The sequence below is a fragment of the Dendrobates tinctorius genome, unplaced genomic scaffold (assembly GCF_039654945.1).
Source record: "Dendrobates tinctorius isolate UK_male_01 unplaced genomic scaffold, ASM3965494v1 ptg000089l, whole genome shotgun sequence".
In the NCBI taxonomy this organism is placed as follows: Eukaryota; Metazoa; Chordata; class Amphibia; order Anura; family Dendrobatidae; genus Dendrobates; species Dendrobates tinctorius.
Window position 1 is genome coordinate 12,190,056 of NW_027361757.1, and position 25,831 is coordinate 12,215,886.

General features: G+C 41.7%; 1 protein-coding gene across 1 annotated transcript in view; it reads left to right on the forward strand.

The window, feature by feature from the left end:
• MCU (mitochondrial calcium uniporter) overlaps nt 1-25,831 on the forward strand; it is a 147,097-nt gene that overhangs the window by 100,952 nt on the left and 20,314 nt on the right. Inside the window, exons 2-4 of the mRNA XM_073585811.1 lie at nt 21,579-21,648; nt 22,037-22,207; nt 22,405-22,509. Of these exons, the coding sequence (XP_073441912.1) occupies nt 21,579-21,648; nt 22,037-22,207; nt 22,405-22,509 (346 nt within the window). The remainder of the gene's footprint in view (nt 1-21,578; nt 21,649-22,036; nt 22,208-22,404; nt 22,510-25,831) is intronic.

Genomic DNA, 25,831 nt, shown 5'->3' on the forward strand with positions numbered 1-25,831 from the left:
AAACGGCGCTCCTTCCCCTCTGAGCTCAGCCATACGCCGAAACAGTGGTCCCCCCCCACATATCAGGTGGTAGCGTACTCAGGACAAATTGCACAATAAATTTTGCAGTCCAATTTCTCCTGTTACCCTTGGTAAAATAAAAAAAAATTGAACCGGAAGTATTTTTTTTTGTGAAAAAAAGTTAAATGTTCATTTTTTATTTTTTTTTTAAATATTCAAAAAATTCCTGTCATGCACCTAAAGGGTTAATAAACTTCTTGAATGTGGTTTTAAGCGCCTTAAGGGGTGCAGTTTTTAGAATGGTGTCACTTTTGGGTATTTTCTATCATATAGACCCCTCAAAGTGGCTTCAAATGTGATGTGGTCCGTAAAAATAAAATGGTGTTGCAAAAATGAGAACTCGCTGGTCAATTATTAACCCTTAGGCTGAGTTCACACGTGGCGTTTTTTTTGTGTTTCCGCTGCGGTTTTAACCGCGCGATTTTGCCGCGAAAAATAAGCATCCCATACATTCCTATGGGATTCCGCAATGCTGGGCTAATGCTGCGGTTTTTACCACAGCGGAATCGTTTCGCGGTAAAAACCGCAGCATGCTCATTAATTTGCGGAATCGCGGCGATCCCGCACCCATAGGAATGCATTGTTCCGCTTACTTCCCGCATGTGGCTGTGCACACCATGCGGAAAGTACGCAGAACATTTGCGGATGGTACCCACGGTAAAAAAATATTGTTATTCTTACCTTCCGGCGTCCCGCGCAGCCTTCCCGCTTCTCTCCACGCTCTCGTTCCCAGTAATCCTTTGCGAAAATGCCCGCGATGACGTCCGTTCTCGCGGGATCGCGAAGTCTCGCGGTCATTTGCGCTACGTCATCGCGAATTACCGCGAGATCGCAATCCCGCGAGAACGGACGTCATCGCGGGCATTTTCGCAAAGGATTACTGGGAACGGCTGCGCGGGACGTCGGAAGGTAAGAATAACACCATTTTTTATTTTTTTTTGCATTTTATCTTTTACTACTGATGCTGCATAGGCGGCCTCAGTAGTAAAAAGTTGGTCACACTTGTCAAACACTATGTTTGACGAGTGTGACCAACCTGTCAATCAGTTCTCCAAGCGATGCTACAGATCGCTTGGAAAACGCTAGCATTTTGCAAGCTAAATACGCTAGTTTTGTAAAATGCGATTTTCCCGCGGAATGGAATTCCGGAATTCTCGCGTTAACTTCCGCGAGAGTTCCGGTACGTGTGAACTTAGCCTTATAACTTCCTAACAAAAAAAAAATTTGGGGTCCAAAATTGTGCTGATGTAAAGTAAACATGTGGGAAATGTTACATATCAAGTTTTTTGTGTGCCATATCTCTGTGATTTAAGGGCATAAAAATTAAAAGTTGAAAAATTGCTAAATTTTCGCCAAATTTCTGTTTTGTTTTTTTTTCACAAAAGCAAGTTATTTGAATGAAATTTTTCCACTAACATGAAGTACATTAGGTCACGAGAAAACAATGTCATAATCACCAGGATCCATGGAAGCGTTTCAGAGTTATTACCTCATAAAGGGACAATGGTCAGAATTGTAAAAATTGGCCCGGTCATGAACGTGCAAGCCACCCTTGGGACTTAAGGGGTTAAATTACAATTAACTGCCTTAAGCAGCCACCACTACTCAAATACTGGGCATTCTGCACGAATCTCCACATGTTTGGCAGCGCATGGCATTCTGCAGTGGTTTGCTTGAAGGGATTAAATATAAATGCAAAGTTTGAGTAGTTCTACCACAATTTATTTATTTTACTGTTTTAGCGCCATTAATTCCACAGCAGTTTACAGACATTATTGGCACTCTCCCCGATGGGGTCCAAAATCTAAATTACCTATCAATGTGTCTTTGGAATGTGGGAGGAAACCGGAGAATCTGGAGGAAACCCACTCAAACACGTATATAGCTAATAGTATTTTAATTGTTTAGATATAAAAAATGGAGAACATTTACTATTGCTGTCTGAAAGTACACCTATGATGGTCCCTATTGTATGAGAAACATTCTCCAATATAAAATCACAGCTGATCATTAGAGATGGGTGATCCCGAACAGTGAAGTTTGGGGGTCGTTCACGGACCCCGGACTTTACTAGGAAGTCTGTGTTGCTGTTCGGGATGACATGACAGCGCATGAAACTCTGGCGGCTCTGATCTGCGGTAAAATCATTACCAACGGTCAGAGAGCTGTGGATCCCACTCTGTCAGATGACGACGTGAGGCCGTAACTGTGACTGGAGACAGTTTGCCTCCAGTCACTGGTGTTGGCAGATGGCATTACTGTTTCAATCAGCAAACGTCTGCTGCTGCTAATAACAGCAAGAGCGGGCGGCAGACAATACAAAGGTGACGTGAACCCAAATTGCTACAGGGCAATAGCTGTGCAAAACGGCAGTATTGGCGCATCTAATAGATGTGCCTTTTCTGGGCAGCTGTGGGTTTTTTTTTTGTTTTTTTTTGTAAATGATATATTTAAATAATTTTAAAATACCTTGTGGGTTCCCCCTCTTTTCTTGATAACCATCCTTGGGGTTGCAGCCCACAGCTGTCAGTTTTGCCTGGCTTCTTATAAAAAAAAATACAGGTGAGCCATTTTTTTTTTTTTAATTAAAATTTACAGCGCAGATGCCGGCTGATGAATATTACCGTCAGTCGCGCCTGCTCTCGCTGTTGTTAGCGGCACTAGACATAAGCTGATGGGAGTAGTAGTCCCATAAGCTGACGCCAGTGACCGGAGGTAAACATTTTATCTCCAATCATAGCTGAGGGCTCACACTGTCAATTGACAATGTGGGATCTGTGGCTGTCTGACCGGTGGTAATTATTTTACTGCCGATCAGAAGCAGTGTTTGCCGAGCTGTCATGCACATGACTGCATGGCAAACACTGGATGTTCTGGCCGGGTTCGAGTAGTGTTGAGGTACCAGAACCCAAATTTTTTCTTTTAACTGTTGGGGCAGCACGGTGGCTCAGTGGTTAGCACTGCAGTCTTGCAGCGCTGGAATCCTGGGTTCCTGGGTTTGTATGTTCTCCCCGTGTTTGCGTGGGTTTCATCCGGGTATTCTGATTTCCTCCCACATTCCAAAGACCTACTGATAGGGAATTTAGATTGTGAGCCCCATGGGGGACAGTGATGATATGTGTGCAAAAACTGTAAAGCGCTGCGGAATATGTTAGCGCTATTTAAAAAAAAAAAAATAAAGATTATTATTATTGTTAACTGTTCAGCTGAACATTCAGTGGTCCGCCAATCTCTACTGATCATCAAAAGAAAACTAAATATGTTGAAATGTACAAATACAAAAATACAATTTTTAGTGAAATATAATAAAACACACTAAACCTACCAAACTATAAGGAAAAAGTAAATGAAATCAGAATATGCACATGAAAAACATTTCATGTATGCAAAAATTACAATGACAAGCCAGAAAGATCTAGCAGAAAATTCATGTAGGTCATACACGGGTAAAAGAAAATATGCAAAAAAGCATAATGTAAACTAATTAAGACCAAGGAAGACTGACAGTAATTTTGTGTTTCTTCCATTTTCTGATAATTGTGCCAAGAGTTGTTGCCTTCTCACCAAGATGCTTGCCTATTGTCATGTAAATAATACGAGCCTTGTGCAGGTCTACAATTTTTTTTAGCTGGTGTCCTTAGACAGCTCTTTGGTCTTGGCCGTAGTGGAGACGTTGGAGTGTGAGTGATTATATGTGGACAGGTGTCTTTTATACAGGTAACTGGTTCAAACATGTGCAATTAATACAGGCAATGAGTGCAGAGTAGGAGGGCTTCTCAATGAAATACTAACAGGTCTGTGAGAGTCAGAATTCTTGCTGGTTGATAGGTGATCAAATACTTATTTCATGTAATAAACTGCAATTTATCCCTTTCACGACATGCGCGGTGCATGTCGGGTTTCCCACATTTTTTCTGGCACATGTTAGCTATTTAGAACAGCTGACATGTGCCTCTAACAGCCATGGGTGGAATCGTGATCCACCCGTGGCTGTTAACCTGTTAAATGCTGCTGTCCATCTGACAGGAGCATTTAACTAGTGCTTCCAGCAAGCACGCCAGAAATCCTGCCCATCAGTGACCCTGTCGTGATCGCGGGTCACTGATGGGTTGGCATGACAACCAGAGGTCTCCAGCAGACCACTATGGTTGTCATAGTTGGATTGCTCATAGCAAGTGAGTATTTCTGCTACATGCGGGTGATCTGATAATCTTCTGTATGCAACAGAGCCGATCGGACAGGTGCAGCTTCTGATCTCCCATAGACTATTGAAGCTTTCAAAAAGTAAAAAAAATACAAAAACTTTTTAAAAATATTAAATATGTAAGTTCAAATCACCCCCTTTTCATCCCATTCAAAATTAAACAATAAAATTACACATACACATATTTGGTATTGCTGCTTTCATAATCGCCCGATCTATCAAGCTATAAAAAGAATCCATTTGGTAAACTGCGTAGTGGGTGGGGAAAAAAGTAAAAACCCTAGAATTAAGTTTTTGAATGCCTTAACATTGCATTAAAATGTAATAACGGGCAAACAAAACATCGTATACACACTAAAATGGTATCATTAAAAACGTCAGCTCGCCACGCAAAAAATGAGCCCTGTGGAATTGCACTTTTTTTTGCAGTTTCACCACACTTGGAATTCTTTCCCCTTTTTCGAGTACACGACATTATAAAACCAATGGTGTCGTTCAAAAGTACAACTTGTCCTGCAATAAACAATCCCTCTCATGGCCATATTGACTGGAAAAAAAAAAAAAAGGTATGGCTGTGGGAAGAAGGGGAACGAAAAACAAACGCAAAAACAAAAAAGGGCTGTGGTGTGAAGGGGTTAACTTTTAAAAAAAATCATACAATGATTTTCTGGTTTTTTATTTTTAGATTTTGTCTCACAGTTGTAGTGTACCTACAATAAAAATTACAGACCTATCCATTGTTTTGTAAGTGAGAAAGTTTGCAGTGTATCCAATACTTATTTTCCCCATGGTTTCTTTCAATTGCTGTACACCTGAAAGTTCTGATACTTTGTTATATATGGCTGACCATGGAAAGGGTGCTGAAAATAACTTTAATTGATGCTATGTTAACAAAAAAGTATAAGTACTATCTTCAAGTGTTAGTAGAAGGCCAAGATGTGACATCCATCACAGACAGTGCAACAAGCCGGCGCTGTGGTTTTTTAATTAATAGGCCAGGGTCAGACTTGCGAGAAACTCGCACGAGTCTCTCATCTCAATACCCGGCACTGCCGAGGACACTCGGATCCGCAGCACTCAGCTGCATAGAAATACATGCAACTGCACACGCCGGCCCTGAGTTCCGGCGGCAGTGCCGGGCATTGAGACGCAAGACTCGTGCTAAGTTTCTTGCAAGTCTGACCTCGGCCATAGTTGTACATTGCTTGATTCTGCAGGAGGATGGCTATTTCGCCTGCAGAAGTTGCAGTGGGTTGTAATGGTCTCTTCTTACCTTTTTAAGGCTGCAGCATTTAAAATGCTTCATGTGTTGGGGCGATGAATAGTATGAACTTTTAATTAGTAAATCCATTAAATCACGCAGTCACTTAGATGAAATGTAAGCCGCCATTTGATTATGTCCAGTGACCTTTTCGGACAACAGAATACCATTATATAATGTCTATGTGCAATAGATTTATACTTATTTTTTGAGGAAACCTGTGGTTTGTGTTTGACTCCCATAGTTTGACAGCTGCCTGCACAGTCATGACAGCAGCCCGGTAATGAATGTAATGCACGCTAGGCAATGACTGGGTAAGCCGATCCGTTCAGACAGCCAGACGTTTGCTGTATTTCATTCTAAATCTAGTTATTTGGCATTGGGCAGGAAAATAAAATGTTATGTGCTGCAGAGTAAAGCGGCCCGCCATCACATGGAACAGATTTGGCCTATTAATGAAGTATCCAATCACAGTTTTGTTGGCAACGGATGGTTAAATATTTCTGTAAGCATTTGCAGGCCGTAACTGTGTTTGCTTCGTGCCCTGGTCCCTGTGGGACCAGGGCTGCAGGAGAATTGACTCACTGTTTGCATATGGGTTTGGCAGCAATGACCAGAGAAACCAGGTTCTCCGCTTATATCTATGTCTAGTATGGGTGTGATGTCTGATATTTGACTCTTTAGTTGCAGGGAATTGTCAGTAGTATCCTGGGTGACCTATGACTGCCGCTTATTAGAAATTCTACACTGGTGGAATCCTTGTTTCGTCATCTATAGGGGATGCGAAGATACATTTCATAATTCTTTCTCGCCAGCGTGGCATTTGTTGTGTGTTTTTTTTTTTTTTTTTTTGTTTTTTTTTTTCCTTTCTTCTCTTTTCTGATGTGCTCAGCATGCAGAAGGACTCGTTTTCTGCAGTATCTGCTTCCCTTTCCCCAGCGATCGCCACACACAGATGATGAGGATAAAATAAGAGTGGAGGTAATGCTGTAACCTTGCAGTGGTCCCAACCAAGGTTATCTGCTGTGTAAAAGACATAGCGCTGGATCTGGTTTCAAGGAAATGGTTTTGGCTAGCGAAGAGATTTCAAGAAGTCATGTACCGTAGTAATGACACGCAGGGAACAAGAGTGTGGTCACCTAGGTCAAACCAACAACGTGCTTCTAAAATGATCAATCGTGCCGAGAGAGAGCTTATAAAGAAGCAGCAATTTTATTTATTTTTTTTTTTTACTGTTAAGTCCCATGTTCCTTCTTCTGTAACGATCGGTGCTCTCCATACAATGGTGCACAACTTTGACTTCCCATCAGTATTGGTACGTGATGTATGACCATTATATTACTCCTCAAATCTCAAGGAAATAAATGCATCTTTTTACTACTATTGTCAGGGTTTATTTTTATGTTACAGCTGAAAATTGGTTAAATTACTTATTCAGTTACCTGTTGGGCCTGCAGTGATGACATCAGTCACTGTCCTCAGCGGTCATGTCCACTAGAACAGCTGCCCTGGAGCATTGGGATACTGAATTGATGATACACTTTTTTTGTTTAGAGAGATATTCCCCTGTTTAATTTACTTTGGGACAGATATGTTTCTTGGTCCTCAAAGGCTATTCATAGAATTTTTTTTTTCTTAGGTCTATAACACTGTGACTTTCAAAGCTCTGGAGGATCTCTTCATAAAATGTCAATAGGAAAAAGACACCACAAAAACTCAGCCTAAATTGGCCACACTAGGAGCATAACACGCTGTAGGGCTATAGAGGTTTATGACTTTGTATGGACCCCTAAGGTGTTCTAAGGTTAGGTCCGTACATCTGCAGGGATTTTAGGTATTGCCTCTCAAATGCAGCAGTCTAAGGTTTTGTTATATTAAAGGGAGTGTGTCTGCACAAGATGACTGTTGAAACCTAGCACAAGTGCTCAGTGCACCTTTGGCATGGCCAAACTGCTCAGTGCACCATCCCTACTTCCTTTTTTTGACATCTGGAAGCCAGAGCTGTCAATCAAGGAAGAGGAGGGTGGCGGTAGAATGAAAGGTGCACTGAACATGGGCCACGCAGGCGGGAAACCGGCACCAAGTGTCTGTGCTTGATTTGAACAGTCATTGCTGACTGAGTCCCTGTAAGGCCTCATGCACACCGCCAAATACGACAAACCCTCCCACATGCATTTCTTCTTTCTGTTTAAGATAATGTAGTAGATCATTTCTTTGGAGTCCTGGGAAATACCGCACTTTGTAGTGGCATGATGCCGAATTTTGCAAACTCTGCTCTAAAGCTGTATTTTTTTGGTTTCTTTTTGACCTTTTTGTAGGTCATGAGAACCTAAAGTATTTTTATGTTGGATATGTAAACTTGTTTTAGTTGCTATCTCATGGGCGTTTGTAAGACCATGGCTTCTGCGTTCAGACTGTCCACGTATATCACAGCAGATGCGGTATGACATCTCCGATCTTGTAACACCAGAGCTAAGAGGGTGTTTAGGAAGACATTAACCTATATCTGTCTGCATCTCTTAGATATAATGCGTTAATAATTAATTATGCGACTTTGCAAGCAGGAATGACCAGCAAGCAGTTTCTTCACGGCAAATCCAAACACGCCTCATTTTCCTATTCTCCACAGTATAAAGTAATTGTAATATCACATCGCTATTTATTTTATAAAGTCAGACGAATTCCCCCATCTGCTAGGCGTTTTGTTGATGAAGGATGATTTTTCTTAATGGAGGTCTGTCCTTTGCTTAAATGTTCCATTATTTGCTTAGATCACTGAGGACTTTTTTCAATAGGAATTTTTTAGTGTCTAGATATTGCAGTTACATATGTGTCATGCTGCCCACTGATGGCTTCATAATTCTCTTCCTAAGGCCACGTAATATGTCCAGGGATGGACACCACGTGCTCCTTAGCTCAAGTCCACCTTTCTGGAATCTTTTCTACATATGCAGCTTATGGATAAAGCGCTATAGCATGAAAAAGTATGAATTGCATTACTGCTCAAGAAAATAGGAAAAATTGAGAATACTCGGTGCATAAATTGGCCAATTCATGTGTATCCAGCATTGGCAATAAGGAAATTGTCGTTTCTGGAACCCTGTCTAAGGGCAGTTTCACACGTCCAGATAATTCCGGTACCGGAGCTGTCCGTGTGCATAAGGAGGCCATCCGTGTGTCCGTGTGCTCTCTGTGTACTTGAAAAATTAGTTTCAATGTTAACCCTTTGACTTTTAAAAACGCACACGGACAGCATCCGTGTGCGGTACGTGTTTACACGGACTCATTGACTTGTATGGATCCGTGTGTTCCATGCTGTTGCACAAAAACGGACACGTCAGCATGTTTTGCACACGGACACACGGTCCGTGAAAACACGCTGACATCTGCATAGGCACATTCATTAGAATGTGTCTACGTGTGTCAGTGTCTCCGGTATGTGAGAAAACTGTCACTACACGTACCGGCAGGGCCGGCCCGAACGTATAGGCGAACTAAGCGGCCGCCTAGGGCGCCGACCCAAAGGGGGCGCCAGAGAAAAAATAGAAAAAATTATAAAAAATCTTTTCAAAAGGCAAAAAGTTTTAGGGATGGAAAGAAAAGTGTACATATTTAAGGGCAAATATGATGCAAGAGAGGTTGGTTGGGTTGGCAACAATTTCGATAGAATCTGAAGTTGCTAAACAAATTAATCTCTGTGACTTAAGGCCCCGTCACACTAAGCGACTTACCAGCGATCCCGACACCGATATGAAGGTGTCAGGATCGCTAGTAAGTCGCTATGTTATCGCTGGTGAGCTGTCACATAGACAGCTTCACCAGCGATCAGCACAGCGATGCCGAGCGCCCGGCATCGCTGGCTATCGCTGTAGAAAATAGATTCAAAATAAAAAATATAGTTATTCTCACCTTCCGACGTCCCGTTCAGCCATCCTGCCTCTCTCCACGCTCCGGTCCCAGTGATCCTTTGCGAGAATGACCGCGAGATGTCACGGTCTCGAGGCATAACAAAGTCTCGCGGTCATTCATGCAAAGGATCACTGGGACCGGAGCGTGGAGAGAGGCAGGATGGCTGAACGGGACATCGGAAGGTGAGAATTACTATATTTTTTATTTTTTTTAATTTTTTTTACACCTGATCGCTGGTCTCCCGCTGTCACACACAGCGATGCGTGCTGGCCAGCGGGAGACCAGCGACCAAAGAAATGTCCAGAGGTTTCTTGCAGCGATCAGCGATACCGGCAGGGGGGCCGCTCGCTGATCGCTGTCTCACACAGCGATCTCGCTGGTGAGATCGCTGTTACGTCACAAAAGTTGTGACTCAGCAGCGATCTCGCTACCGAGATCGCTTAGTGAGACGGGGCCTTTAGTGTCATCCTTTTAAAAAAAAAAAAAAAAAAGGCAAGGAAACAAAAATTTTAGTTACCTATGGTAGTTTTTGTTTTGTGTTATTGATTACTTTGTATATATTTGTCCTATACAACTTCTCAGAAGATTAAAGAGTTAGGAGAGAGTTAATTAATCGTTGTTGTGGTTTATTTTGCTCCTAAATTTATATCCCAAGTTTTCATCTACTGCCAAGAATAGTAGGGGCGCAACAAAATAGTTTCGCCTAGTGCGCCATAATCTCTCGGGCCGGCCCTGCGTACCGGAGACACTGACGTGTGAAACTGCCCTAATGTGAATCCTCTCCTAGGCTGAAGCCTGCATTTATGTGGGTAAGTAGGATCCTGCTATGATTAAAACCACCAGAGGCTGGTGGGTGGAGAGCTCAGTCAGAGAGCCTAGGCATACAACAAACAAAAGACTGACCGTCACTTCCAAACAGAAAACGGGTTTGTACAGGTGCAAACTAAAAGTAGCCATCTCCATACATGACCAACAAAGGTGCACTTTGGATCGCTATAGCTTGAAAACATGAAATATGAATTGCATTACTGCTGTGGAAAGTAGGAAAAGTATACACAACTCAAAAAAATAAAGGCAACACTTAAATACCACATCCTAGGTATCACTGCAATATTCCAGTTGCAAGTCTTTATTCGTTACATAGTGGAATTCGTTGAGAACAATTAAACATAAAAAAACTTTTATAGAAAATCTTTTGGTTGGACAAATTGCATACTGGGACCATACCACACAACCTGCTGTTGTGAAGATACTCTGATGGTTGGATCAGGAGTGGAACAATCTGAGGCAAAGTATAATAGTAACGCGTCACCACTTCCGGATTTATCACCCACTCCTGGTATTGGCTCACAAATACTGATGTAAAATACTGACCAGATATTGTACGTGTGCACAGGGCTGTGGAGTCGGTAAGCCAAACCTCCGACTGACTCCCAAGTTCCCTCACTCCAATTCCTTCATACATGGTAACATCATGCTTTTCTTCACTTTTTTTATACAATAATCAAGCTATTTACTTGCCTTAGGGTATGTGCACACGTAGATTTTAGGTTGTGTGGATTTTGTTGAAAAATCCACAGGTAAATCCGCAGGACAAAAGTCCTGCGGATTAGCCTGCGGTTTTGCCCTGCGGTTTCTCACCTCATAATGGAGGAGGTGTGAAACCGCAGCGGAATCCGCACAAAGAATTGACATGCTGCGGATTGTAACCCGCGGAAAAATCCACAGCATGAGCACAGCGTTTTTCAGTTTACCATTGAAAACAATGGTACTGTACAACGCACCTAAATCTGCTGCGGCCAAAACCGCTGTGGATCCGCAGCAGAATCCGCACCGTGTGCACATAGCCTTAGTCCTGTTTTCCTGTTCACTCTAAAGGTACTGTCACACTTAGCGATGCACCAGCGATCCCGACCAGCGATATGATGCGGTCAGGATCGCTGGTGCATCGCTAAGTGGTCGCTAGTGAGCTGCCACACAGGCAGATCTCACCAGCGACATAGCAGGGGTCGGGGGTCGCTACTTACCTGTCAGACGAGGTGATCCTGACGTCCTCCCGCCCGCGTCCACGCGTCTCTCGTCGTCACAGCAGAAAGCTGATGACGAGAAACGGTCCAGGACGTTCTCGCGCGATCAGCGATGAGCAGCGGGGGAGCTGTCGGAGGTAAGTATCAGACATAGCGATATCGCTAGCAATATCGCTATAACGTCACAAAAAACAGTGACGTTATAGCGATATTGCTAGCGATATCGCTTAGTGTGACGGGCCCTTAACAGTTCTGAGATAAGTGCAGGGCAGCAGGTGTTCCTTCCCAGTGCCTTTTTCCTTTTATCTGCAGAGGAGGAGCTTCACTACTGAGCATGTGCATAAAGTGCAGCACAGATTCATCTCCACTAAAAGCTGAGATCCTTAGATCAGGAACAGAACAGACATTTATAGGACATTTCTTAACTTTCCCAAATTCTTATGAAAATATTTCCAGCACATCCTGCATTGTACTGCTGTACACAATTTATTATATATTTTAGGAGTCTGAGTTGGTCCATTTTATACCGACTCCACCAAAATGGACACCAACTCCGCAGCACTGCGTGTGCACCTGGGCTGTGGAGCCTGAGCCCATTTTGATAGAGTTGGTGTCATGAAAATTGAGGAGTTGGAGGTTTGGCTTACCGACTCCACAGCCCTGGTGTGCATGTGGCCTTAATCCGTATATATTAGAAAGTAGATCCACATGGAGTGGCATGTACTATTGCACACATTATACACCTTTTTAGGCTGGAAGAAGCTGAGGAGAATGAGGCAGGAATGCTTGTGTGAATTCCACATCAGAAATAACTTGTATATCTACAGTTCTATTAGGGTCACTATTCCCTAAAATATGGTGACCCGAATACAGAAAATCTGCTCCCATGAGAAACGGTCAGTGTTACCCATAGCAACTAGTAACATTTTGGTTGTAATAATAAAAGCCAGATTCTGTTTAGTTGCTTTGGGCAACTCTGACTTTAGACACAACAAACGATTGATACAAATGATGGTTTTGACCCATGACTGATGAATAAACGCTCGTTATCGGCACACACTGGGTCTTATCTGTCAGACTGTGGAATTAACGAGTTTTGTTGCCCATGCCACCGAGACGCAGCTCTGTTTGGCTTCTATGGACAATGAGGCCAGTTTTTCTGCTAGGACACTTAATTATTTGCGACTTTCTCCTCCCATAAGCAATGTTTTGGTTACATAATTGTTACAGCAACAAGACCTGAAAATGTGAAGCTATATACTGTAAAGATATACGCAAATAAACCTTACACAATACAATGCTCTCATACGTTACTGCTTACTATTTAGGTTCCATACTTATATGGTAATCTGTATGAAAATGATCCCGTTAGAAGACAGAAGTCATTTGAACTGCTCTTGATAAAAATAAAGGCCTTATGTATTTTGCAATATATAATGGTGTGGTTAGTGTCAAATGTATGTGACCCCTCATGTGCTTCAGGCAGATAAGACTATTTGGAGAGCTTGTAATTCTTGTTCAAATATTAGTTTGTAGTTATTTTTGTACGTCTGATATCGCTGGGGATAGTGACAATTTAAATCCTTATTTTCTTCCGTGTCGCAGCATAAGAACTCATTACCAGACATTTAAAGGGGTTGTCCACTACGAGGACAACCCCTTTTTAAATCAACAATTCGGCCCGATAAAATATTAAAGACTGTACTTGCCTCCGTGCCTGCGCTGTTCCCACGGTGTTGGCACTCGCTCACCCCTCGGCTGTCATGCGGTGTTGTGAGACGAGACGCCAGCTCCCAATCACCACTGGCATCACTGTCCCTTTCTTTGTACGAACTGAACATGAAGAGGAAGCCATGGATCAGCTGCAGCCCGGACTTAGGCTAAGTTCACACGTAGCGGAATTCCCGCGGAAGTTACCGCTAGAATTCCAGAATTCCATTCCGCGGGAAAACCGCATTTTAAATTCCTGCAATTTTCCCGTAATTAGCTTGCAGAATGCTAGCGTTTTCCAAGAGATCTGTAGCACCGCTTGGAGAACTGATTGACAGGTTGGTCACACTCCTCAAACATAGTGTTTGACGGACGAGTGTGACCAACTTTTTACTATTGAGGCTGCCTATGCGGCATCAGTAGTAAAAAGATCTAATGTTAAAAATAATTTTAAAAAAAATTAAAAAATCGTTTCACCTTGACATCGCGGTCTTGCAGTGCATTACTGGGAACGAGACCTGCCGCGTGTATCGCTGAAGCCTGGGGATGCTGTGCGGGACGTCGGAAGGTGAATATAACCCGATCATATTTTTTTTTTTTTTTTTTTTATTCTATTTTTTACAGGGATATGGTACCCAGAGCCCGGAGGACAGTCTCCTCTCCTCCGGACCGTGGGTACCATCCGCAAATGTTCTGCTTACTTTTCGCATGGTGGGCACAGCCACATGCGGAAAGTAAGCAGAACAATGCATTCCTATGTGTGCGGATTTTCGGGATTTTCCTGCGATTCCGCAAATTAATGAGCATGCTGTGGATTTTTCCGCAATGCGATCCCGCCTCGGGAAAATCCTCAGCATTAGCACAGCATTGCGGAATCCCATAGGATTGCATGGGATGCATTTTTGTTTTGCGTTTTCACGGCAAAATCAAGCTGTAAAAACCGCCGTGAAAACGCGAAAAAACCTGAAGTGTGAACGCAGCCTTACTTTTCATTTTCAGTTTGTCCAAAGGTGGTGACAGTTACGCCAGCGCTGATTGGACAGCGGTGTCGCATGTAACATTGCATCACAGCCCCTGAGAGAACGAATTCCAACACCGCGGGAACAGTGCCAGCTCGGGAGGCGAGTATAGGCTTAATTTTATCGGGGCCGAGCTTTTGTTTTAAGAAGGGTTTGTCCTAGTAGTGGACAACCCGTTTGATGGAAGTGTACCTATCATTTCAGATGACCTTTTAGAGTTAGCTGTCATGTGTACATGAGGAAGAACACGATTTCTGGCCATTGTCTTCTGAAATCTTGCATTTTAAACCATTTTTGCTCCTCTGCAGTCTATTTCTAATTTTAATTGGTTTCTGACTTGGTGGGTGTAGACAAGCTGTTATTTCTCCTATATTCAATGCAGACAGATCATTTCAGATCTGCTTTCCCTACATAGCACAGACTGAAAAACAGAGGCATTTAGTACTTTATATAGCAATACTAAGCTGTGTGGCTGGGACTCCAGCACCGAATTGAAAAACATTTTCTAAAAGCTGCAGTGTTATTACGTGGTCTCTCATTGTGCTAAGTGTGCCTCTTCCCTTTCATAATATGATCTGTAACCTCACTCTGCTCTCTGTCTATCCTGCTTTAGTCCTATAGATTTGAGCTGTTTTTCAGATTGAATGACAATTTTCAGAGGTGGGGGAGGGGATGAAGTAGAAGCAAATTGTCGTTAAGGTATATTAAAGTTACTCATATTCACTTTTACTATTTTATTATGCAATGTTTGTTGAAATGACACTGACCATTTAAATTGATGGGACAGCTGTGTAATTTCTAAAAAAAATAATGACGGTAATAAGAATTGCCAAGCAATTGTCTGTGGGATCACCAAGCCTTCTGGCCAGCCTGACATGCGAATTCTTTGTTTATAACTGCTTATTAATTTCACTGAATTTTCCTATAAATCTATGTAAAGTGTACTGCACAATGAGATTCATATGTGGCTTCTCTATAATGGACATAATTCTTGAGAGCTACAGCTCTATTAATAGGAGGATTGAAGACTGGAACCGGCTTGAGGGAAGGTTTTTTTTTTTTGTTTTTTGTTTTTTTTTGTTTTTTTTGTTTTAAATCTAAATTTTGGAACAAGTCCCAGAGCAAAACAACTATGGACTCTGAATTCTCCTTTGCCCCCTCAGCCTCAGAGATTATGTAAATTTTTGACACTTAATGTTTTACTGATGTGTGAAAACACCTACAGTAAGTATCTCTGTATTGTGCCCATCAGAGCGATGTTCTCAGGAGATGCGTGCCTCTCGTAAAGTACAGTTGTGGAGGCCTACTTGTGAGCCTTTTACAGATTGGTAAACGCGCTCCTCTAGAAAAGAGAATATTTGATTGGCAGCAGTGGTAAAAGTAATTATTCATTAGTTCATGGCATTCCACAGAGAGAGTCTTTACAGGCCACGTCACCAAAACTGAAGCCCATTTTTACGATGTAAAGTTAAACTGAAATATCTGAATTGGGGAAAAAAAAATTCTAGAAACTCTGCGGTCTATTAATCTCTAAACTCCTAGGGGGCATCTATTAGCATTGCTTTCTCTTGAGATGAATGGGAGTTTGTGTTAAATCCATAGATCAATTTCTAAGAGTATGGATTAAGGGGTTTATCATCAGGGACTTGGGGTTAATTTCCATATAGTGCTAAGAACTTGCAGGCAGGTATGTGCTAACAACCTGCCTGTTCTGTCCTGCAGACATCTCTCCTGGCTCAGGTGATGACTGCTTCTATTGACCTCATATCAACAGAGAAGTTCTACCTTTTTCTTATCTGCTCTGTCGGTGGGGCGTCCACTGCCGAAATAAGTTGGCTTGACAGCTGTCTTTCCATAATGAGGGGAAGAGCAGAATGCTGCTCTGTCAATCTGGCGTTACCAGAATTAGAATCACTGGCAAGAACTGTCATGACCACAATCAACCGCAACAGATCATTACAGACAGGTAGCTAATACCTACCTGTCTGTAAGTTAGTAGCCCAATAGGAAAAAATAGTCCCAGATAACACATTTAAGTAGTCAAAAACTCAAGATGCACCTCTCTACAGAAACCACCATAAATATGTATGGTAGCAGCCTGCGTTAAGCATGTATGTTAACCAAATGGGTTGAAGGGAAAAAGAGTCTAGAGAGTTCAATAATTTTATTTATTTTCAATTATTTAGCACCATTAATTCTATAGATATTATCATCGCTGTCCCCAATGGGTCTCACAATCTAAATACCACATCATGATGTCTGTCGAGTGTTGGAGGAAACCCACACAAATACTGGGTCAACATACAACCTCCTTGTAGATGTTGTCCTTGGTGGGACTTGAACCTAGGATCCCAGTGCTGACCACTGAGCCACCGTGCATTGTCCCACGGAAAGAGGTCACTACTATTATGGAATACAGTTATGAGGTGTGCTTAATCTGTTTGGGTTGCTGGTAATGTTGTTAAAGTATTCCTTAGTAGCCTACGAGCCTGTCAAAGGTGGTCTTTTGGTTGGACTAATAGCATACTGGGACCATAACATGCAACCTGCGGTTGTGGAGATACTCTGATGGTTAGATGACTTGGGTCATGGAGCTTTGATCCTTACATTTGCTCATTTTTCTTGTTTACGACCCACTGACTACTGTATTTGCCTACTATATCCCTCCCCGCTGACAGCTGCCATGGTCATAGGATATTCCTTGTCATTCAGTTTTTGTTCCTTTTGTAGTCCTCTTGTGATAACAGTAAACTATCTGTTGCTTTCACATGTTTGTCGGAGATAAGGACATTGGCACTGATAGTGGTGGCTCTTCAGGAAGTGTACTGTGGCCAGCTTACTTCTGTGTACCCTACAGATAACAAGGGGGACAGCAATTACTGGTGGAGTAAGCCAAGGTTCGCACTGACGTTCAGAGATCGGTCTTTGATTTGCGTTCCAGTAACAGAACTCCTGCAAGTGTTAAATCCATCCTAAAACGGACACGAATGGCGCCAGATGAACTCTGACTTCAATGGGATATATATATATTTTTTTTTTTAGTTGTCCACTATTTTAACCAAATAAAATGTCACATACTGCGCTTAGGCTTCCAGTTAAAATGGCGGTAAATGTGTGAGCCTAGCCTGGAACTTATTTTTAGGAAGGATCCGCCTGCTGTCCTGCTCACTTGTTGGATCATAACCTTCTACTTCTGCGTCCGAGTATGGATTCCGATTTATGACCTGGCTGCAGGTCTCCTGACCTCACGTTATTAGCTTCATAGCTATATGAGAGAGTGTTGATTTCGGGTCAGGAGATCTGCACCCGGTCCGGACGTGTCTGACGTGTGAGAAGCGACCTAATTTAGACGAGATCTATCTTTGGTCAACCGGTGATTCATGCAGTCCTTTCTTCTACGGCGAGTTGTCAGATGTGTCTTTAGTAATGGGTGATCTATTACCTGGCGGGTGTATGGATGAGCGAGTTTATAATGCAGTGAAGAGATCAATTAACCTTGAAAAAGAGATTGAAAAAATATTGATCTGCATCAAACATTGAGACAGTTGTTGGGTGTGTGCTGTAACCTCACATGATCACGCAAAAGCTCCCCAGTAAATCCTGGTAGCTGTGAAAAAGGGCCTGATGCTTTGTCAGGTTCTCTAATGGGGGAAATTTCTATGGCGAAGGATCTGTAATCTCGTTTAAAAGTAAATGTGACTTTACGGAGCTGCATATTGACCGCAGTGTTTCTGATGTAACTGTCTTGATTCAGATGCCGATTTTCTGCATAAAGATTTTGGGAATTTCAGTGCAGGCAAATTGTCATATTAAAGCCTAATTATTGTCAATATTAAAGCTCGTTGTGGACAGAATCGTGGTTTTCACGCAAAAGTAAAAGCTCCACTGGGGTCTGACACATCTGCCTCATTTTTGCTGTGATGTTTTGCAAAATCCTATAACTGAGGGGGACCACAAATCTGTATGTGGAGTTCGTACTTGTGTATGTCCACAAGTCGGTTATGCCAATTTGTACAGGAAAGCTTTAGAACTTAGGCTACACTACCTTATTTGAGAGAGAACCACTTAAAGATTAATTATACGTTCAAGCAACTTTTTCAGAATAGCTTGATTACAGGAGGAATAACACTATATATCAGGCAGTTATGCCTTGTGTCCTGCATTTGCAATTGACTCTGAGCTGGTGGGAGAAGCAGCTACAGTGTTTTAACTAGGCAAAGTAATACTGATCACTGCTCTTCATTTCTTTCTTAGCACAGCGAAATAGCAGCAGTAGCATGGAGGACATTAGAGCAGTAGTGATCAGTGTAGATGTGAATCCAGCTCTGGGTTGAGATAAGACATTAGAAAGCTCGGCACAATCTGTCTCCCTTGGTTTCTTCTTACCTCTTATCTTTCTTCTCCATAGAGTGTAATGGGCTATATATCCTGATCGCCTCTCTACTGGCAGTCTGTCTGTTTTTTTTGTTTTTTTTTTCTTAAGTGGTTGAAACATTTAGGGGGCAAGTAGCCCAAAAGTGGAGAAATATTTTGAGGTTTCTTAAATTTGCCTGTAGTATTTGTAGCGGGGCTAATTTTATACCGAATGTCCGCTGCAATCCACGTCGATAAACTTCTGCGCCAGTCATATGTAACTTGGGTTTGTTATAATCCATTTTATACTTTTTTTTGCTTCCTTTAGGGTTTAGTCTTCCCTCTTGTGCCATATTGATTGCGTAAAACTCTGGCTATCTTTCCCTAGCCTACAATCTAAAAACCTATAAAAGGCAGCCTATTTTTCCTTCGACAAGCCCTTTCCCATTACAGCTCATTTTGCCGGGCAGCATTATTACTTTTTTTTCTTTTATATGAATACTTTGAAGCGTTCAGTGCGTCATTTTCTCAGTAGCTGAATTAGTGGGAGACCCGAGGAGAAAGCCTCATTGACGAGCAGCAGCCCATACACGGGGTTTCCTGCAGAATATTCCTGTTGCATGTGAACACCTTCTGAATGTTAATATAAAGAGGCTTTTAGTTCATCTCCTCGCAGCTGGAATCATTTAGTGCGGCGTCCGGGGCTCATGAAATGCTTGTTGGTTTTGTATAAATGGCTTGCTTTAATGAAGGAGATGTGTAACGGCCATAGTGCAGTGCGGCAGTGGGGAGACGGGGGATTTCGTTTTTTGTTTTTTTTCCTTACCCTCCTGCAAATCATTTGTTTTCCCATTAGAATCTTCCAGCTTTATTGCAGAGCATCAAACCTATTAAATGCTATAGTTCTGCTCCTGCATAATTCTCCGCTGCCGTCAATATTACCTTATTTATAATCCAGTAATGAGATTTATGGGGACAGGTTTGGCAGCGCATAAATAAACCATAGAATAATCGAAAAAGGTTTGTTCATGCTGGGGGAAAATAGTCTGCTGTTTTCGCCACGATCGGTGCCACACCTCAGCTCCATGGCAGTGAATGAAGGTCGCCCGACGCTACCTGGGGGCACAGTCATGGAGGCATGGAATTCCCTTGATTTGGTTAAGTGTGACCACGGAGATGATTCGGTTTTGCCTCGGTCAGACATTCATACATAATGAAATGGTCACTGCCAGGTAATGCTTTACAGATTATCGGATTATAGGTATGTTCTTGGTTCCACCATACAGCAGAATCGGAAAAGGCGCGCACATGCTAAGGGTATAGTAGGGTATAGTAGGACATCATCGTCAAATTGCATCCTTTTTCTTTGTGATTTTCACAAGACTTTTTGAGTATGAGGGATAGGATTTCCCGTTCCTCCTCCTCCTATGGCTCATTTCGAGAGAAATAATTGGGCATGTTGGATTTCAGCTTGTTCACTACTTTTCCCCAGTGCCAGAGCTGTCTGGCTGTGGATTGCCTCCTATTCTTCACTTAAACATGTACAGTCAAGCCTTGCATGTTTTTGTTTTGCGTGGGTTAGTAGGAATGGCAGTAGGCTAAGGATTGTTGCTGTTTCAATTGTATGTTGAACCTTCAAGCTTTTCTTCCAATGTTTTAGAAATGATCATACTGTAAGGCCGTGGTGGCCCAGATCCTACATCATGAAAGCATGGCGTTGTCTTTCTCTTCCTAGCGTCTTTCGTGTAGATAAAGACTTATATCAGTGTACATTATTGTAAGAGCGGGCCGGTGTAGAGGGTCAGGGTCACTGGAAACCACGTTTTTGTCTTGTTTAGCGTTCGTCTGGCACACAGTCCATCAGTAGGATGTCTGGATATGGGGCCACATCGTCATGAGACTTGTCTTGTGTAGCCCCCGTACCGTCCAGACCAGTAGAAGGTCAGGGTCTCTGGAAACCACGTTTTTGTCTTGTTTAGCGTTCGTCTGGCACACAGTCCATCAGTAGGATGTCTGGATATGGGGCCACATCATCATGACACTTGTCTTGTGTAGCCCCCGTACCGTCCAGACCAGTAGAAGGTCAGGGTCTCTGGAAACCACGTTTTTGTCTTGTTTAGCGTTCGTCTGGCACACAGTCCATCAGTAGGATGTCTGGATATGGGGCCACATCGTCATGAGACTTGTCTTGTGTAGCCCCCGTATCGTCCAGACCAGTAGAAGGTCAGGGTCTCTGGAAACCACGTTTTTGTCTTGTTTAGCGTTTGTCTGGCACACAGTCCATCAGTAGGATGTCTGGATATGGGGCCACATCATCATGACACTTGTCTTGTGTAGCCCCCGTATCGTCCAGACCAGTACCGTCCTCATCTCCTTATCTTTGGCCATACATGCTGCAGAGGGAAAGGAGGGGAGATACATTGTGGCTGCTCCTTATGTATCAAGATTCCTAGCAATTATTAGCCATTGTGGGATTGTTCGGAGTCCAAAGGTGATCTGGAGGTTCTTGCGGTGATTTCATCAATGAGTCAGAGGCAAACCTGAGATAAGAAAGGCGTAGGATTGGTTGGGATGTGCTGCGCTCTATGGCGGCTCTGGACACTACAGACTTCATCTAGACGTGACCATAAGGAAATATTAATAGTGGTGTCCATAGTCCTGATGACTGACCAATGTGTCCGATCCTGACCATCGCTGATGTCCTGTGGGTGCTCTACCTGCTCTTCACACCAGGAGATGTCCCAAATAGATTTCTAATTGTATTGACCTCTCCAGGTTCGCCTGAACATCTCTGATCTGTTTAGGAACTCCTGTATGTAAAATGATGTATTTTATTTTTAATATATTATAATATTTATATATTAATGCCAAACCCTATATGCATTTGATAATTTTAGATTTTTTTGTTTTTTCAATTTTGGTGATCAATTATTAAAAAACAGTTGACATAAGAATGTGTTGTAGGCATTAATTAGTAGAGAAACATTTACAGAATAACCTCCCTCATGATTAATATATGCATGTCTGTTCTCTAGGTGCACCAGAGACTTCCTTCATGGCTGAGCCAAAAAGTAGCATTTTCCAGTACAGCATCGCCCTCTGATGGTGAGTAGCTGTATTGCTCCTTGTGCTTTTCAGTCTATTGATCTATATATTATAATATATAAGTGTGGACATAGATATAGTATAAAAAATATATATCAGAAATATTATTTCTTTTTCTTAGATACTTTAATCCTATTTTTTTATAATATAAATTAATATATGTGTATCTAAAAAAAAAAATAGGATTAAAGTATCAAGAAAATAAATTATATTTGTATATATTTTTTTAGTTATCTTAATCCTACAATGAATATATAGTTACATTATATTATGTATTTATGCCCATAGTTTTTCATATTATAATTTTTTTACAAAATATAGATAAGATGCTAATCTAGTGATCTACCCTAATTTGCAAATGACTTGTACTTTATTTTTCGTTTATTAGCTGTGACTGTGGTTTACCAAAACGGGTTGCCTGTGATAACCGTTAACCTCCCGTCCCGCCAGGAGAAATGCCGATTTACTTTGAAGCCCATTTCAGATTCAGTGGGAATATTCCTGCAGCAGCTCCAGGATGAAGATCGAGGAATTGACAGAGTAGCAATCTACTCCACAGGTAGGACCGTGTTACTGTATTTGACCTCCCAGTGTATTGTTTCAATCAAGAAAAATGTCCAGCTTTTACGTTCTTTGTATATCGCAGGGTTTGTAATTGTGTCCTATCCTGGTCCATGTATTCCGATAGAACCTCCCTATAGTTAACAGATATAACCCATATATACAGTGGAGTTGAGTTTTGGTTTTTTTTTCTAGATGGAGCCCGTGTAGCTTCTTCTACAGGGATTGATGTTCTTCTACTAGATGACTTCAAACTGTCCATAAATGATAAAATTTATGATGTGCGGACACCAAAAAGAGGTAGTGTGTTTTACTTTCTTACCTTGACCTGTAGGGGCAAAATTGGGGACCCACATGCGGTCTGTCTTATAGAAGTAAACTCTGCCTTAATCTTTTATTTCATAAATCCATCTTGCACTTGAAAATAAGAAACTTTGTAATATACATTTGGCATGGTTTCAGAAAATTAAGTGTTTTTCACCAAAAATTATTGTGGTTGCACATGTTTTTTTTCCTTTTGTATGTATTGTACTATCCCAGAGTTAAAAAGGCAAATTGGTCATCATTTTACACACAACTCCAAAAATGTCTCAGACAAAATTGTTGGCAAAACTCGAAAATTGGGGATGAGCAACTTTGTTTCAAGCATGTGATGCTTGTTCAAACTCACCTGTGGCAAGTAACAGGTTTGAGCGACATGAAAATTACACCTGAAACGAGATAAAAATGGGGTAAGTTGACTTAGTCTTTGCTGTGTCTCTGTGTGTGCCATACCAAGCATGGAGAACAGAAAGAGAGAAATGTCTGAGGACTTGAGAAACAAAATTGTTGAACAATATCAACAGTCTCAAGGTTGCAATTCCATCTCCAGAGATCTTTGCTGTTTCTTTGTCCATGGTGTGCAGCATAATCAAGACGTTTACAACCTATGACACTGCAGCTAATCTCCCTTACTCTTATGAGAGAAATTTTCTTCTTTCTCCTCAAGTGAGCTTTCTGTGTTCAATGAAAGGGATCCTGTCACCAGTTTTTTGTGAGTATAAACTATGCCCATCACCTTTAGCATCATAAGAATGAGGATCCTGCAACCCCTTTATATCCTCAGACGTGCCCCTATATACCTCAGAAAGTGTTTTATATTTATACTGTGCTGTATATAAATTGTCTGGTCTGATGGGTGTTTCCAGGCTGTAATCAGCGCTGCTCCGGTCCCTTCAGCCGCCGCCGCTTCTAAGTGCATGTAAGTTGATGACATCACTCTGCCATCCAGCTAGTACCCAAAGTCTCCCCATTACTGAGATAGCAGGGATGACTGAGGGCACTATAAGTCAGATACCAGACATTCTGCTGCAAGTTCTCCTGAAACTACTACAGTTACTCTTCATAGAACTTAAGAGCACCAACTGTCATTTCCTATCTCAGTCATGTAAACATTTTTGTTCAGTGAAGACAGGTTTTGCCTGTGATTTGAGAATAAGTAATAAATCTAGAAGTAGAAAGAAGCAGATTTCTATAGTTGGATATATTCTTATTTTCCTGTTCGTTTTTTTTTTTTTATATCAATTAGATTTATTTCTCTTTAAAGCTTTGTAATACCATCTGCTTTCTGCACTTGGTTTCTTAATGTTTAGAAGTGCTGCTAGTTCACAAAAAATGTACTTGTAAACCACCTCAGATTGGCAGACAGGAGCAGGTGGACCCCCACATGAGCAGTCCTTGGCACAGAACAAAGCAGGCAAAGGCTACATCTGCTCATTCATTTAGCAAACGACCCAGCGTAGTATGTAAATTTGTTAATGAAGGGTAATGTAATTTCATTTGCAAGTAGCTGAACGGTGGTCCCCCGAGGCCCAGAATTGAGGTTACTGGTGGACGTTCACATCCCAGTCCATCACTGCGTGTGAAATATATACAGTGGAGAAAAGCTGCTGATAAAAATTTGACAATTTGTACTAAATTTGATGCAATCACTTGGTCTTCAGTATTGTGGCAGCTGCACGTTCTCCTTGAGCTTCAGCAATCATCTTTTCTTTCTTTCCCCACTACTGTGTCTCCTTGCCTCAATGGTTCTGAGAGAGGCGTGCAGTATAAACTCAAGATCTACCACATCGTGACTAGAGAGGAGCTCTGGAGGCTGTGGAAAAAACATTCTGCTGCATATTGCAGCCTGTAGAAGACCAAATGGCTGATCTACACCATTAGAGAACAAGTGCTCTCCTCAGATGCTGTCCCCTCCACAGAGAGAATCCGTACTCCAAGTACATAGAGACGGAGTACTGCTTTGAATAAGCACTAAAATGGGGGAAGTAGCGAAGGAAAAACTGCTACCTTTGACTAGGAAAAAGCCAAATCTACTGATGAGGTGAATAGCAAACTTTATTATCTTTACATGCTGGACACAATTATTTAAATATAAAAAAAAAAAGGTTTAGTTACTCTTTAAAGGGGTTGTGCAGTACTTTTTATATACAGTGCTCAAGATAAATGGGTATATTCTAACAGATTTGTCAGAAAACCCTTTGAACCCTTACAGAATCCAAATCTTGCCACAAAAGTGGGCTGTTCATTGCAAATGAGATTTATTTTGCATACCCAAAAAAGTAATTTTCATAACAAAATCATTCAATATCATGGGGCAAAAATAAGTACACCCCCATGAGCATCTTCAGAGCAGAGCTAATGTTTAGACTACAAAACTCTTAAGGATTCAACCACAGATAAGTCCAATTATTCATTAAACAGGTGTCCAGCAGACCGTTCACTATAAAAGTGTATTGTTTAATAAGTAAAACCCTGTCCCAATGTAATGCTTTCAGCAATGGCACCACATGGAAGAGAAATGTCACAAGACCTGAGAAAGAAAATAAATAAAATAATTTCTTTACATAAGAAAGGTGAAGGCAACAAGAAGATCAGCAAAGGTTTATTAGCCAGAATACTGGAGCAAAAGTGATACAACGTTTTAATAATAATAAATCTTATTTCTATAGCGCCAACATATTCCGCAGCACTTTACATTTCAGAGGGGCCTTCTACAGACAATAGACATTACAGCATAACAATAATCACATAGATCTTAACAGATACCAAGAGGAATGAGGGCCCTGCTCGCAAGCTTACAATCTGAGGAAAAGGTAGACACTGAAGTTGGGTGGTAGCAATTGCCCTGATTGTATGGACCAGCCATAATGTTAAGTGTATAACCGTACGGACACAGAGGAGTTGCAGCCGTCTCACAAGATGTCCTGGCTGACCATGAAAGTTAGCACCTAAACAGGAGCGTCTTTTGATGAGATAGATTGAAGAAAATTGACATGCAAGTTCACTGCAATTAGATGAGAAAGTAGAAAACCAAACTGGTATGTTTTTCACATGACACAATACGGCATGCTGTAGAGGAATAGCATGTAATGGGTATTGTCCAAGAAGGAACCCTCTTCTAAAACCCATGCACAAAAAAGCCTGCCTATATTGCCATGCTGAAAATTGAAGACTACTGCGACTCTGGGCTCTGGTTTGATGGGATCAAGATAAATGTTTTGGAACTTCAAGCTGTATGGCGTCGCAAAGGTGAGGAATACAAAAAAAAAAACATTGTACCTACAATGAAATGTAGTAGTGT